Source organism: Helicoverpa zea, chromosome 25 (genome assembly GCF_022581195.2).
Source record: "Helicoverpa zea isolate HzStark_Cry1AcR chromosome 25, ilHelZeax1.1, whole genome shotgun sequence".
Taxonomy (NCBI): Eukaryota; Metazoa; Arthropoda; class Insecta; order Lepidoptera; family Noctuidae; genus Helicoverpa; species Helicoverpa zea.
The window spans coordinates 942,242-959,150 of NC_061476.1; the positions used below are offsets into that span (position 1 = coordinate 942,242).

General features: G+C 37.6%; 1 protein-coding gene across 4 annotated transcripts in view; it reads left to right on the top strand.

Annotated features, from left to right (window-relative positions):
* LOC124642773 (muscle calcium channel subunit alpha-1) overlaps positions 1 to 16,909 on the top strand; it is a 64,336-nt gene that overhangs the window by 17,453 nt on the left and 29,974 nt on the right. For all 4 annotated transcript variants that reach the window (XR_006985817.1, XM_047181410.1, XM_047181411.1 and 1 more), the window contains exons 2-3: positions 10,298 to 10,420; positions 11,482 to 11,612. Coding sequence is in view for 3 of the 4 variants with exons in the window: in XM_047181410.1 (XP_047037366.1) it covers positions 10,304 to 10,420; positions 11,482 to 11,612 (248 nt within the window). In the remaining variant the exon portion in view is untranslated. The remainder of the gene's footprint in view (positions 1 to 10,297; positions 10,421 to 11,481; positions 11,613 to 16,909) is intronic.

Genomic DNA, 16,909 nt, shown 5'->3' on the forward strand with positions numbered 1-16,909 from the left:
AAGAGTGAAGTAAAGAACCTATTCTAACCATTCCCACTACTGGGCAAATGGCTTGGACTTTATAAAGTGACTGATCAAGTTTAACATTTGAACCGGTTTTTCTCGGGACCTCTGGGACCGATTTCCAAAATATTTGGATTTCGTGATAACAGTGAAGTAAAGAACCTATTCTAACCATTCCCACTACTGGGCAAATGGCTTGGGCTTTATAAAGTGACTGTTCAAGTTTAACATTTGAACCGGTTTTTCTCGGGACCTCTGGGACCGATTTCCAAAATATTTGGATTTCGTGTTAACAGTGCAGCAAAGAACCTATTTCGACCACTTTCACTACTGGGCAAATGGCTCAGGCTTTGTTAAGTGACTATCTATGGAGAACATTTGAACCGGTTTTTCTCGGGACCTCTGGGACCGACTTCAAAAATATTTGGATTTCGTGTTCAGAGTGCACTATGGAACCTATTTTAACAATTTCCGCTACTGGGCAAATGGCTTGGGCTTCATAAACTGACTGTTCAAGTTGGACATTAGAACCGGGTTTTCTCGGGACCTCTGGGACCGATTTCAAAAATATTTGGATTCCGTCTTAAGAGTGAAGTAAAGAACCTATTCTAACCATTCCCACTACTGGGCAAATGGCTTGGGCTTTATAAAGTGACTTCAAGTTTAACATTTGAACCGGTTTTTCTCGGGACCTCTGGGACCGATTTCAAAAATATTTGGATTCCGTCTTAAGAGTGAAGTAAAGAACCTATTCTAACCATTCCCACTACTGGGCAAATGGCTTGGACTTTATAAAGTGACTGATCAAGTTTAACATTTGAACCGGTTTTTCTCGGGACCTCTGGGACCGATTTCAAAAATATTTGGATTTCGTGTTAACAGTGCAGTAAAGAACGAATTTCCACCACTTTCACTACTGGGCAAATGGCTCAGGCTTTGTTAAGTGACTATCTATGGAGACCATTTGAACCGGTTTTTCTCGGGACCTCTGGGACCGATTTCAAAAATATTTGGATTTCGTGTTCAGAGTGCACTATGGAACCAGCTGAAACTACTCCCACTGCTGGGCAAACTTTGAGCCCACACCCTGGCATTGTCCTTTAAGTGGAAAAGGAATATAAGACTATTGTTATTATTTCTTAATAAAGCAAATACAAAAAAATGAAGCTACTAGAATTAATATAATAGTGCCAGTAGATAGACTAGGAATCCATTTATTGATCCTAGACAGGAATCCCAGATCTCCACTATCATAGGGATCCTCATTAGAAAAATGATCCTTCTGCATTGTATCAATTCCGGAGTATGGTATTATTTCATGAGTGTAATCTAACCCAGTAGAATTCAACGATTTCAGATCATACAATGTAGTGTAGTGGACCTTCCCGTCACATGGAAACGACTTTGTATTTATGTGGACTATTTTAGGAATGATAAATTATGTGGCTAGATTTATACCTAATGTGTCTGAAGTAACAGCACCATTGAGACAATTGATTAAAAAAGATGTACCTTTTGTGTGGTCAAAAGAACAAGATATTGCTTATAAAATCGTCGTTCAGAGTGCACTATGGAACCTATTTTAACAATTTCCACTACTGGGCAAATGGCTTGGGCTTTATTAATTGACTGTTCAAGTTTGACATTAGAACCAGTTTTTCTCGGGACTTCTGGGACCGATTTCCAAAATATTTGGATTTCGTGATAACAGTGAAGTAAATTACCTATTCTAACCATTCCCACTACTGGTCAAATGGCTTGGGCTTTATAAAGTGACTGTTCAAGTTTAACATTTGAACCGGTTTTTCTCGGGACCTCTGGGACCGATTTCCAAAATATTTGGATTTCGTGTTAACAGTGCAGCAAAGAACCTATTTCGACCACTTTCACTACTGGGCAAATGGCTCAGGCTTTGTTAAGTGACTATCTATGGAGAACATTTGAACCGGTTTTTCTCGGGACCTCTGGGACCGACTTCAAAAATATTTGGATTTCGTGTTCAGAGTGCACTATGGAACCTATTTTAACAATTTCCGCTACTGGGCAAATGGCTTGGGCTTCATAAACTGACTGTTCAAGTTGGACATTAGAACCGGGTTTTCTCGGGACCTCTGGGACCGATTTCAAAAATATTTGGATTCCGTCTTAAGAGTGAAGTAAAGAACCTATTCTAACCATTCCCACTACTGGGCAAATGGCTTGGGCTTTATAAAGTGACTTCAAGTTTAACATTTGAACCGGTTTTTCTCGGGACCTCTGGGACCGATTTCAAAAATATTTGGATTCCGTCTTAAGAGTGAAGTAAAGAACCTATTCTAACCATTCCCACTACTGGGCAAATGGCTTGGACTTTATAAAGTGACTGATCAAGTTTAACATTTGAACCGGTTTTTCTCGGGACCTCTGGGACCGATTTCAAAAATATTTGGATTTCGTGTTAACAGTGCAGTAAAGAACGAATTTCCACCACTTTCACTACTGGGCAAATGGCTCAGGCTTTGTTAAGTGACTATCTATGGAGACCATTTGAACCGGTTTTTCTCGGGACCTCTGGGACCGATTTCAAAAATATTTGGATTTCGTGTTCAGAGTGCACTATGGAACCAGCTGAAACTACTCCCACTGCTGGGCAAACTTTGAGCCCACACCCTGGCATTGTCCTTTAAGTGGAAAAGGAATATAAGACTATTGTTATTATTTCTTAATAAAGCAAATACAAAAAAATGAAGCTACTAGAATTAATATAATAGTGCCAGTAGATAGACTAGGAATCCATTTATTGATCCTAGACAGGAATCCCAGATCTCCACTATCATAGGGATCCTCATTAGAAAAATGATCCTTCTGCATTGTATCAATTCCGGAGTATGGTATTATTTCATGAGTGTAATCTAACCCAGTAGAATTCAACGATTTCAGATCATACAATGTAGTGTAGTGGACCTTCCCGTCACATGGAAACGACTTTGTATTTATGTGGACTATTTTAGGAATGATAAATTATGTGGCTAGATTTATACCTAATGTGTCTGAAGTAACAGCACCATTGAGACAATTGATTAAAAAAGATGTACCTTTTGTGTGGTCAAAAGAACAAGATATTGCTTATAAAATCGTCGTTCAGAGTGCACTATGGAACCTATTTTAACAATTTCCACTACTGGGCAAATGGCTTGGGCTTTATTAATTGACTGTTCAAGTTTGACATTAGAACCAGTTTTTCTCGGGACTTCTGGGACCGATTTCCAAAATATTTGGATTTCGTGATAACAGTGAAGTAAATTACCTATTCTAACCATTCCCACTACTGGTCAAATGGCTTGGGCTTTATAAAGTGACTGTTCAAGTTTAACATTTGAACCGGTTTTTCTCGGGACCTCTGGGACCGATTTCAAAAATATTTGGATTCCGTCTTAAGAGTGAAGTAAAGAACCTATTCTAACCATTCCCACTACTGGGCAAATGGCTTGGACTTTATAAAGTGACTGATCAAGTTTAACATTTGAACCGGTTTTTCTCGGGACCTCTGGGACCGATTTCCAAAATATTTGGATTTCGTGATAACAGTGAAGTAAAGAACCTATTCTAACCATTCCCACTACTGGGCAAATGGCTTGGGCTTTATAAAGTGACTGTTCAAGTTTAACATTTGAACCGGTTTTTCTCGGGACCTCTGGGACCGATTTCCAAAATATTTGGATTTCGTGTTAACAGTGCAGCAAAGAACCTATTTCGACCACTTTCACTACTGGGCAAATGGCTCAGGCTTTGTTAAGTGACTATCTATGGAGAACATTTGAACCGGTTTTTCTCGGGACCTCTGGGACCGACTTCAAAAATATTTGGATTTCGTGTTCAGAGTGCACTATGGAACCTATTTTAACAATTTCCGCTACTGGGCAAATGGCTTGGGCTTCATAAACTGACTGTTCAAGTTGGACATTAGAACCGGGTTTTCTCGGGACCTCTGGGACCGATTTCAAAAATATTTGGATTCCGTCTTAAGAGTGAAGTAAAGAACCTATTCTAACCATTCCCACTACTGGGCAAATGGCTTGGGCTTTATAAAGTGACTTCAAGTTTAACATTTGAACCGGTTTTTCTCGGGACCTCTGGGACCGATTTCAAAAATATTTGGATTCCGTCTTAAGAGTGAAGTAAAGAACCTATTCTAACCATTCCCACTACTGGGCAAATGGCTTGGACTTTATAAAGTGACTGATCAAGTTTAACATTTGAACCGGTTTTTCTCGGGACCTCTGGGACCGATTTCAAAAATATTTGGATTTCGTGTTAACAGTGCAGTAAAGAACGAATTTCCACCACTTTCACTACTGGGCAAATGGCTCAGGCTTTGTTAAGTGACTATCTATGGAGACCATTTGAACCGGTTTTTCTCGGGACCTCTGGGACCGATTTCAAAAATATTTGGATTTCGTGTTCAGAGTGCACTATGGAACCAGCTGAAACTACTCCCACTGCTGGGCAAACTTTGAGCCCACACCCTGGCATTGTCCTTTAAGTGGAAAAGGAATATAAGACTATTGTTATTATTTCTTAATAAAGCAAATACAAAAAAATGAAGCTACTAGAATTAATATAATAGTGCCAGTAGATAGACTAGGAATCCATTTATTGATCCTAGACAGGAATCCCAGATCTCCACTATCATAGGGATCCTCATTAGAAAAATGATCCTTCTGCATTGTATCAATTCCGGAGTATGGTATTATTTCATGAGTGTAATCTAACCCAGTAGAATTCAACGATTTCAGATCATACAATGTAGTGTAGTGGACCTTCCCGTCACATGGAAACGACTTTGTATTTATGTGGACTATTTTAGGAATGATAAATTATGTGGCTAGATTTATACCTAATGTGTCTGAAGTAACAGCACCATTGAGACAATTGATTAAAAAAGATGTACCTTTTGTGTGGTCAAAAGAACAAGATATTGCTTATAAAAATTTAAAGAAATTATTGATAGAACCACCAGTGTTGAGCTATTTTGATATAAATAAACAGATAGTACTCAGTGTAGATGCTTCGAAAGCAGGATTAGGCGCAGTGATATTACAAGAAGGAAAACCAATAGCTTATGGTTCAAGGTCGATGACTGAAACAGAGATACAATATAGTCAAATTGAAAAAGAGAGTTTAGCAATTTTGTATGGAATAACCAAGTTTCATCAATATTTGTATGGTAGTATATTTATAGTAGAGACTGATCATAAGCCACTTGTTTCAATTTTTTCCAAACCGCTGAATAGGTGTCCAGCAAGACTACAAAAGATAAGAATGGCTTTACAACCTTATTCATTTGAGTTAAAATACAAACCAGGAAAAGACTTGTTAGTTGCAGATCATTTGAGTAGATCTCATTTGTTAGACACAGAAGAAAACTCAGATTTAAAAGTAGAAACTCATGTAGCAATGATAATGGAAAGTTTTAGATTATCTGATGAAAAAATAGAAGAGTTAGTGAAAGAAACGGCTAAAGATGAGGAATTAATGTCAGTAAATAAATACATATTAGAGGGATGGCCAGAAAATAAGTCACAGGTTGATAGTAAGGCTAAAATTTTCTATAGTTACAGAGACGAGTTGAGTAATATTAAAGGATTAATTGTTAAAGGTAGGAATATAGTAATACCTAAGTCTAAAAGACAAGAAATATTAAGAAACATACATTATGCACATTTAGGCATAGAAAAAAGTAAGATACTGGCTAGAAATTCAGTATTTTGGCCAAATATGAGTAAAGAAATAGAAGATTTAATTCAAAATTGTGACACTTGTAAAAGTTTTCAGAATGCAAATAGGAAAGAATCTATGATTGAGAAAGAAATTCCAGAAAGACCATGGGAAATATTGTCTATAGATATATTTTTTCTATATTCAAAACCATACATACTTATTGTTGATGCTTACAGTAAATATATAGAAATTCAACCATTAGATGATCTATATGCAAATACTACAATTAAAAGTATTAAAGAAATTTTAGCAAGACATGGTATTCCAGAGATTATTTATACAGATGCAGGAAGTCAATTCACAAGCTTAGAATTTAAAAGTTTTTCTAAAGAATGGAATTTCAAACATAAGATAATTAGTCCAAAACATCACCAGGGTAATGGTTTAGCAGAGAGATACATACAAACAGTCAAGAAATTGTTAAAAAAGTTAATTTATGATAAGAAAGATGTATATTTAGGTTTGCTAATGTATAGAAACACACCAATAACCACAGAAGGGAAAACACCTTCAGAATTGTTATTTAATAGGAATATTAAAACCATTTTGCCAAAATTAATTAATAAAACAGATAACAAAGACTTATATAGCCAGGAACTTTATAAGAGGCAGGATATTCAGAAAAAGTATTATAATAAAGGAAGTAGGAATTTACCAGAGTTAAGGGAAGGAGAAATTGTTAAAATACAAGATGAAAATTGTAGGAAACCACATGAGAGTGGTATAGTGATAGGTAAGGCTAGTGGTCCTAGGTCATACCAAGTAAGAAATGAGTCAGGAAATATGATAACAAGAAATAGGAAAATGTTAATTAATAAGTTGATTATAAATAAGTTTAAAGATTAAGAAACTGTATCATGCTGATTAAGAAGTATCTTGTAGAAATACAAAGGTGTTAACTGTCATTGAGTAATTTCCATATTAGTAGTAAACAAATAAATAATTAAATAATTAAGGAGTTGTGTATCTTGTATTAATCCACTATAGTTTGATCTGTTAAAATAATAATTTTGTAAGTAAAGGTTAACTGTAAAACATCTAATGCTCTTGTAGTAAAGTAATTCTGTGTTGATAATGTTTATGTTGAATTGAGTCTTAAGAAAATGTAAAAGGGAAGGATGTTGTATTAGTAAGTTTAATATTATAATCTATGATAGTTTAGTTAGTTGGTGACAACACTAGCAGTAAGGAACTACACTACTAAAAACGAGTCTATGGCTGATTCTTGATCTGACTGATTGTAATCATGTTTGTGCTCCTAATAAATAATCTAAAATTATCTAAATGATGTTTGATTATAACATCATAACACCGTGGGCGAGGAAAAAACGTTTGACCACCCATGCATGTACTGCAAACTTGTAGTCAGCTGATAGTTTTACTGGGCTAATTAATTAGTATGGAGATGAATGGTAATTTACATATCACAACTATCAAGGTATCAGGTCGGTATCAGGGCCCCGATTCTCCTAAGTTAATAATGTCAAAATCGAATAGAAATCGAATCGCAATATGATCGTAATAGCAGTTTTAACCATATCGGGCATTCTGCTACTAATAAAAGACCAATCGTATTCGATTGACATTTGATTGGTGTGCGATTGGTCTGCTATTTTGATGATTTTGGTCTATACGGTAGTTTGCTGTACAATCATTTTGCAATCGTAAATCATTTGCAGACAAAATGATTCATTATTGAATGACAGAAAAGGATAAAAAGGCTTATTTCAAAGAAAAAATAGCGGAATGCCACATACGCTTCAATCGTAATCGAGTCGGGATTGGATCTCAGTCGAATCGAGTCGAACGTCAATCGAAGGTCGCTTAAGTAAAATTAGGAGAATCGGGCCCCAGATCGATGAAAAAGTTTGATTTTACGATTACTACAATTTATAATAGTCTGTTATGTCCAATAGGTTGTAGTAAATATTAGCTTTTCTGTAACTTAAACTTATTTTAGAACCAGCATAAAACTAACTCAAACAATATTTATCCGGATGCAAACCGGATGCTAGTGAGTCGCAATATTTTCTAGTTTGTTCAATCGCAAGTTGCGACAAAAAAAGAACTGAAAATGTTTGTATTCAAGCTGGAAACAAGACATATCGCTGTATGAAGGTTCTATTTCATACACATCTTGTTGTATTTCACAAAAGCGGGTGAGACATTTTTAATTAAATTGGTTTAGTAGTTTTAGTTTCGGCCTGAAAACGCTGCAATCTTTTTACTTTCACATTAATGATGTAAATAAATAAGTAATAAATAAATATCGAATTGATTTAATTAACAGAGGTAGTTACCGCAAATGCCCCTTTCTTGTGTTCATAAATGCGGTAGTGGGATGCATCATGTCAACTTAGACGAGCTATTATAAGTGCGTGTAGGGATTTCAAAACATCTTTCATATTAAAACATTAAATACTTTCCTAACCCTATTACCAAAAGCTTCACATTCACCATTCATCAGAAAGTTGTGGGAGTTGAGATAAAGTTGCGTGTTCATTACGCGAGGAGTCGCGCGTCATGTTACAGCGTATACATACATTCTCTGAATTACCTCCAGTAAGGGTGTAGTGTAGCAGTAGATACAGGCCGCCATATCTTTTACGTCTGTAGCTTTGGCTCGTGGTTTTGCTCGTGTGAAATCGGAAAATACCTGACGTAAACTGATTAAAACTGCAAATAGTAGGTATTCCTTGATGAATGGGTTATCCAACACTCGGTTCAGCAGTTTCTGATATTAGCGATTTCAAGCAAAGAGAGTTTGTTGGATCACGGTTATGTTTTAATTTAGATTTATTTAGTGTGTCAAGGCACGGCTTTAGACGAAGTAGTATTAACAATTGAAGATATTTTCACATCAATCAATCAAATAAATGAAAACCTAATTTCTGCCCTTATTTTGGGGATGAGTAACATAGCATCCAAACACCAAATATAAGAATAATCTGCTCCGCATAATCACTCCCACACAAATATGAGCACCCATAAAAATAGCACATTTTTCTGCGATCAACGCTCACGTCTGAACGCACCCTAACATCATGTAATAAGAGAGATGGCTGTAACTTTGTCGTGAATAACTGACGCGGCGAAGATTCATCGTGTGTGACGCGCCCTTATCGCGCTAAAGACTGCTCGGTTAATCATTTTTGTGACGACGGCGATGTTATGTTGTGTTACTTTTACGTAATATTTATAAATGGTTATGAAACAAAAATACACATAGATATTAGCGGAAATATTTACTTGATCTAGAGATAGGTATAGTTCGACTTACCCGCTTCTTACATAGCTACACTTAGTTGAATATTAAACTGCAAGGTACTGCAACACAGGGCACGCTACCATAGTGGCGGTAAGTCCCCTCTTTGAGAAGTGGCTCGGGAGGAGTCACGGCGCCCTCACGTACCGCATGACGCAGGTCCTCATCGGACACGGTTGTTTCGGGAGGTACCTGCATCGAATCGGTCGTGAGGAGGCGCCCGGGTGTCACCACTGTGCGGACAGCCCCGAGGACACGGTGCACCACACAGTCCAGGAGTGCCTTGCGTGGGAAGGGCACCGCCGGGTCCTCGTCGAGGCTTTGGGCGGCGGCGATCTCTCGATGGTCTGGGGCGAGAGGGAATGGGATGCCGTCGCCTCCTTCTGCGAAGCGGTCATGCTCGAGAAGGAGGAGGCGGAATGCCAGAGAGTTCGCACCTCTCATCCCGGCCGCCGCTCTGGACCAGGTAGACACCATGGGCGCCGGGTGTGGGTCTGTGGGCGGTGAGTTCGGGTGGCTCATCGTCCCTCTGTCTTCTTAGACGACAGACCCGTGTCGACGGCGCGCGTTGTTCCACGCGCTCCTCAAAGAGATGTCAGCAACCCCAGCGGGGCCCAGTAGGGCCAGGGCCTGCCGGGGCTGCGGGTTGTTCGAAAGAGATACCGCAGCCCTGGTACATAAAAGGCTTGCGACGGAACACGACGGTTTTAGTCAGTAAGAGTCTGACACTCCCTCACCGCTGCTAACCCAGCGGGAGGGGTCATTTGATGATTTTTAACGTCACTAAAAAAAAAAAAAAAATCTGCGGAATGCCAAACTTAAAAGAGTATTGAACAAAACTGACTATTTACTACTTAACTGAACACTACATATTTATGATAATTTGATTAAGAACTTAAAAAACGATAAACTACACACGCTCTTTCTGACGATTCACACGCGATCCCGATTCCGTTGCAGATCTCCGCGCGGGCGGGCAGTTCATGTTAGAGTAGTGAGCTGAATTCATAAATACTAGCTTCCGCCAGCGGTTTCACCCGCATCCCGTGGAAACGTCTGCACGAACCCGGATAAAAAGTAGCCTACAGCCTTCTTCGAGAAATGGGGTACTTTACACATGAAAGAATTTTCAAATCGGAGCAGTACTTCCTGAGATTAGCGCGTTCAAACAAACAAACAAACTCTGCAACTTTATAATATTAGTACACATCCACCACCGACCGGCAGAGACCTTTGAATCATTATTAACAGCCCTCCTCTGTTCAGCAGGTCAAGATGAGCGTCGTAGATGGCGGGGGCCCGGAGGAGCCGGCCCTCACAGCGCCAGCGACCACCCCCACCACGCCGCCCCCCTCCGCTCTCGCTCCAGATGGCACCGCACAACTCATACAGGTAGGAATGATGGTGGAAGATCTATTGGCCTCATGTGTCTTCAAGGAAGCCAGGAATAGGACACACTGAGCTAAATACCAGTGACTGACTTACTACTGATACTTAAATCTACAGGTCGGTAGTTTTATGTGGCGCAACAATGTTTGAATTGATTCAAAAGCTCTTTTTTGTTCGTGGGTGTTATTTCCCTAAATCCGCTAGTCCTGCAGTAACTTGGTACTGTTAGTTATGTGTATGTATCTTGTTAGTCCCCATTTTGGCCAACTTCATGACTCTACATCTATTGGCAACCGTTAACGTGGACTCCTTTTTAAAACCCGAATAAAATTGTCGTGATCTATCATTATTTGAATTAGCTATAGGTACCATGTGTAACTTTAAAGATCGACTATTTATAATACATTTAGAAACTTCCAACCAAACCCTATAAAATTAACCCTACCCCGCTATTCAATATAGTCTATATCACGTACGCACGTCCCGACTTCCATGCACCGGGTCACATTAGATTAAGTAATGCAGCTGGCCACGTGACTCGGATGCGATTAAACCAGCTCGTGAAATTGGATCCCACTGAGCCCCGTCCGATCCAATACATATTGTTGATTCTGTTAACGTTTTTAGAGGTTCTCCGTTTTGGTTTAAAAAAGTAGAAGACCATTTATGTCTTGGACACTGTTTTCTATACTTGCTACCTTAGTTTTGTTGTTTGTAAATCCCTGAAATAAAACACTTGGTTAAACATACATTGCTCATCGAAGCCTGAAAGTCTGTAGCCGAACGTTGTCAAAAGATATACGATTGAATATTTAATAAATTTCCAGATATAAATTATCTCAAATACCTACTGTTACTATTTAGATGATATATAACTTTCATACTTTGTTAGTTTTTTTGTTAGTTAATCGCATTTTTTTACTATATATATTTTAACTATTGTGATATGTTTGAGTCACGCGTGTCACATGTCGTGTTTTCTTTGATAAAAAATCTAAATTGATTCAGATGTCCTATTTTAATGCTGTGAGGTCCAAATGACTAACTATATTCCTCGGCATCAGGTCCCAGTCGCCCCCCGGAAGCCGCCCCGCCGAGGTCCCAAGGTCCAGCAGGAGAGGCCCAAGAGAGCGCTGTTCTGTCTCACGCTCAAGAACCCCATGAGGAAAGCCTTCATCGACATCGTGGAGTGGAAGTATCCTTTACAAATTGCTTTGGAAGTGGGTAACAGACCGTATTAATAGGATTAGAAAGAAGTCTTGAGTAAAAGTTGAATCAGGGCCTGGAAACAGCTTCAAAGAGCAGCCCGGAATCTGGAAGTCATTTCACCCCCGTGTCTGGGAGGGTACGTGAAGCCGGCGTCCTCGAATGCTCAGTAGCAGTCGTTGTTACAATTCCACATCAGAGGCCATCAGTATGATTTGAGTAAATTCTAATAGTAGGGCTTATTAGATGGTTAAACCTACAGACCTCAACTGGCCTCAACAGACCTCACAGTCAGTTGAGAGTTATTATTTTTCTTATACAATTTTTTAGTATATTCTATTTAAAAAATCGAAAACTAATTGATTTGCGTCAAAATAGCATACGCCCCAATGATGATAATCACAACTGCAAAAATCTTAATGTAACACCACAGAGTAATGGTATTTCTCATTTCACATAGAAGTCATAAATTCCATAATATTTACATTACACCATCACGAACATTATATTAAAAAATAAACCGCGAAAACTTTGCCGACGATCATAATATTAGGTTATAAATAATTTGCATGATCGATATATTTAAACTGATAGACGGAAGCCGCTGGCAGTGTGCCAGGTAACGGCCCCGAGAAATATTGGAAATCACCATCTAAAATATAAATAATGACCATTTTTTTGTGTATAGCAACTTTGTTGCCGTGGAAAGTCAGGTAAACATGCCATCCGTAAAGCTTTGGTTTCCTAGTAAAGCGGTGCCGTCATATAGCGGCCGTAATACAGCGGTGAAAGACGTCACCAGAACGTTGTCTATGTAAACAAAATGGGGCGGTTTCCTAGAGAGCGGTAACTGACACCGTAACTTCAAAAAGCGGTGCCGCCATTTGCATGACGGCCGTCTTGACGGTGTCAGATAGTTTGGTGAACGTTTTATTGAAAGCGGTGAAGCTTTTTTAATACGTATTTGTGTTTTTTTTTCGGAACAACGTCAAAAATTAGTTACAACTCTTAGAGCAGCGAGGACGACGAAATTTTAATAGATTTCGTTCGTAACCACGAAGCAATATATAATATAAAAAATAAAGATTATAGAAAAAGTCAACTAAAACAGAATTGGTGTCGTGAAATTTGAGAAATATTAAATAAAACAGGTTAGTAAGTATGATACAACTAACAAAAAGTTTATGACGGTGTGTTAAAACGGCCGTGGAACTTTCCGCATGTCATCACCGTAAAGACGACCGTCTATTTGCGTCCGTAATATGACGGCCGCTATATGACGGCACCGCTTTCCTAGGAAACCCAAGCTTAAGTAAAGTACCTATGGTGGAAAGATATTTTAAAAAGGGAAATATACAATGAAGTACGTGAGAGCAAGTTCAAACTTTAATACCTAGATAAAATATACCTAAGCTATGTCACCCGGGAATAACGTAGCTTCCAAAAATCGATTCAGTAGTCTCTTTAAGGGCTTTTCGTCCAAAAAAATAACAAGATATTCCTCTTTGTAATATTACCTACGTAATTAAGGTTATTTCATAGACTAGATCTGTAACACACATTATGGAATGCAAATAAATGAATATGAATTTAAATTCCACGTATTATAATCATCGGCACGAATCTTGAGCGCTGATCTTCACCTGCGAAGAAGTAATTTTTGGGTCCCTTTTGTGGTATGAAGTGAGACGCGGGGGCGGGCTAAAGCGGAGATTGGCCCGCAGTGCATCGCGTCATAGCCGTCACTCGGGATTGGTTCTTTGCTAACAAATCACTTCTGCGCAGGTGAAGGTCAGCGCTCAAGATTCGTGTCGATGATTATAATACGTGGAATCTAAATTCATATTCATTTATTTGCATTCCATAATGTGCTTCTGTCTTTACCCATAATTCTATAATTTCTAATAATTTTCTAACAATCTAGGAAGTACTAAATGCTCTAATCCTCAAAGTAGTCTATTTGTAACAGTCGCAAACGATAGTGCAACCGGAATCAGGAAATTGTTGCAGCGAGAGCTTTTGGCTTTAAAGTAAACGACACACTAAGTATAAGATTGTTGGAACTAGGTTAAAGATGACTTGTATTAACTTTCATTCCTTTTTGTTATAAGACTTTTACTAACTTCGTTTAACAGCTCAATTTTTTCAACACTCATCCTTACTATAAGATATAAATGATATAAGTAAGTAGGACAAGCTTAACTCAAAAATGAAATAATTATTTTAACTAACTTACCAAATTACAAAAGATGTATGGGTAATATGCATAGTTGCAGTACTTAAGAAAGAAAAGAAAGAACATTAAGAAATATTCAGAGGGCAATATTGAAAACAGTAAACACATAGGATTAAGAAAATAACCACATCATTCTGATAATAAAAACAACTTTTATTCTCTCAGCAGAATGTAAATCTAAAAATTAACACAAACATAAATGTAAAATATCGCGTGAGATATATATTTTTGTCACTAAAACAGTCCAGCGGAAATCGTTGACTATAACTCTTTGCGTATCGACAGACAGACAGATTCAGTAGACAAAGGTACATAATAAATAGTTTATTCGTTTTCAATTACAATTTTATAACACATAATGAATAGAGGAGAAGAAGTTCACTTGATCATTTCGAAAGGCAGTCAAAACAAACTTAGGGTGGGTTGCACCAATTAACTATAAAGTTAAATCAAATAATTACCAGCCATGGTTGACGTAATTGTTACATGACATTGTAATACGCACCCTAAGTTTGTTTTTTGTTTAATTTTGTAATTAAAAAATTCGTTAAGATAAATACAATCATCATCATCATCATCTCAGCCATAGGACGTCCACTGCTGAACATAGGCCTCCCCCTTTGATCTCCACAGATACCTGTTGGAAGCGACCTGCATCCAGCGCCTTCCGGCGACCTTTATAAGGTCGTCTGTCCACCTCGTTGGTGGACGTCCTACGCTGCGCTTGCTAGTCCGTGGTCTCCACTCCAGCACTTTTAATAATATTGTATAAATACAATATTGTGTTTAAAATAATAATTTGTTGGCTTCAAGTTATGAAAAGTTATGTTATCAAAAGTTATGAAACAGCAAAAATGCTTAAGTGTAATATTAGCACGCCACTATTGGCCTTACTACAAAAACATAAACCCCTGTTTTACACTTGTCTAAAAAAATTTTGGCTGCAAAATGAACCGTATGTCAACGTCATAATTTGACATTTTTTTAGACAAGGCATAAACTGACGTTTAAAAGTTTTTGTGGTAAGACGGTATACTTTTAAAGCTGTCAATAAAAACCAAATTATCCGCATTAACTTTTACCATGCAATACAAAAATACTCTACTCTCGGAGAATACACACATTAAATTTCATCAACGAAATATAAAATGTAACAACAAAAATATATCAAAGACATTCCGAAATTGCAAATAAAATTTCGCGTTTTATAATAAAAACAGAAATAAAGTCAATGTATGCCATTATCTTTACGGAAGCACGCGCTCTCGTAACCAACTATTTTGGAATCATGATTTCCTAGTGCGAATTTACGAACATCGGTATAAAAAGATATAATATATCTGTGGAGTTTACTTATCGATTAGGATCAATATCTAGCCGACCCTGTCGATAGTGAAATATATGTATAAGTATATAATCATTATTATTTTCCTAAACTTAGGATGGAGAATAAGCCGATGACGATGATAATTGTTATTTTATGAGGCATGCGGTGCTAACCTATAAGAAATTGTTACAGTAGCCTGTACATTATAGTAAATTATTGTTTGAAACTGTGTAAGTATAAATAATTGTTGGTTGGCCAAATAAACAAAATAATACTTATTATTGTATTGAAGTCCTGAAGTCTTTTACTCGAACTCCCGTTGTGTTGTATGCGTCTAACAATTGGCTGTGTGTGTATATTTTCATCCATGATAACACGCAGATAGGCAACTTGAAGAGGGTCATACAGGAAAGGATATTTTGGCGGTCTTTTTGGGCAGATGTCAAAAATATTGTTATGTATAAAACTTTGTGTTCAGGAACCACTCGCCCTTGACCTAAATGCATAGGTACAGGGGTTTATCTATACTCAAATTATTAAGCTGATGAGTTTATTTGTTTTGAAAGCGCTAATCCAGGAAAAGACCCGATTTGAAAAAATCTTTCAGTATTAGATAGACCATTTATCGAGGAAGACTATAATAGGCTACGGGTTCACGCAGAAGTTCCCTTGGGACTCTAGTAAACCCGCTGTCAGAAAATATAACTAAACATCACATTTCTAACAGTAATTCCATACAAAATACCCCAATAGCAATCATAGACGAAAAAATATTGGCTTCCGTCCAAACAATCGCCGGAATTTATGAATGAGTGACAGAAAACATAGAAACGTGAATGTAACAAAATAGTAGGCAAATGGGACAACTTCGTGCATGGCTGCCAATGTCAAGGGTGTGGGTTCATGTCCCATGACAGTCACAACTATAATAGACTGAACTATACGACTCTATACTAATAAAATAAAGAGGAAATATTTGTGGTTTGTTTGTACCCTGAAAGCTCCGAAACTACTGACCCGATTTGAAAAATGTTTTCACTGTTGGAAAGCCACACTCTTCCCGAGTATTATAGGCATATATATATTTTATCCCAATACGGGCTGTAGTTCCCAGTGGACACAAGTAAAACCGGGGGAAATCGGCTAGTTACAAAAATATTCCTTGATCATTGAAATAGTTCAAGGTTCCAACGTTATTTTTATTATTGTTTGATCAGATATCTGTGGCGATGTAGACTACATTAAAAGTAATGGTGATATTATATTTATGAGCAATATCTGACCCTGTTTCACCTGCTGTAATAGTTTCAGCTCTACCATTTAGATTTTCGCTGATGATGTGTATTCATAGATCTTTCATGGTGTTTTGACCTGTAGATTATTGTATGCTAAGATCATTTATAGTGTTGTGTTAATTTTTTTATGTTCGTTCTGGCAATATGGCGTTCTAACAATACGCAATTTCTTTGATTACTTATAGGAATTCGTTATCACCAGGTGCCTAATTATGTTAGAGTCGGCTTCTAGTTTAAGAGATACATAAGCACTTTTTGAAATAACATTATGTTGCAGATTCAGATATAAGAAGATTCATATTGTGTAGCTGTAGAGCGTAAAACGTATCTAATAGTATCTTCTCCTTCTCGCGCAGCCGGGTACTACTTGTCTTCTTTAAAAGCTCAGTTTCGACAAAATATACAGAAACAAAACTTATTACATTAAT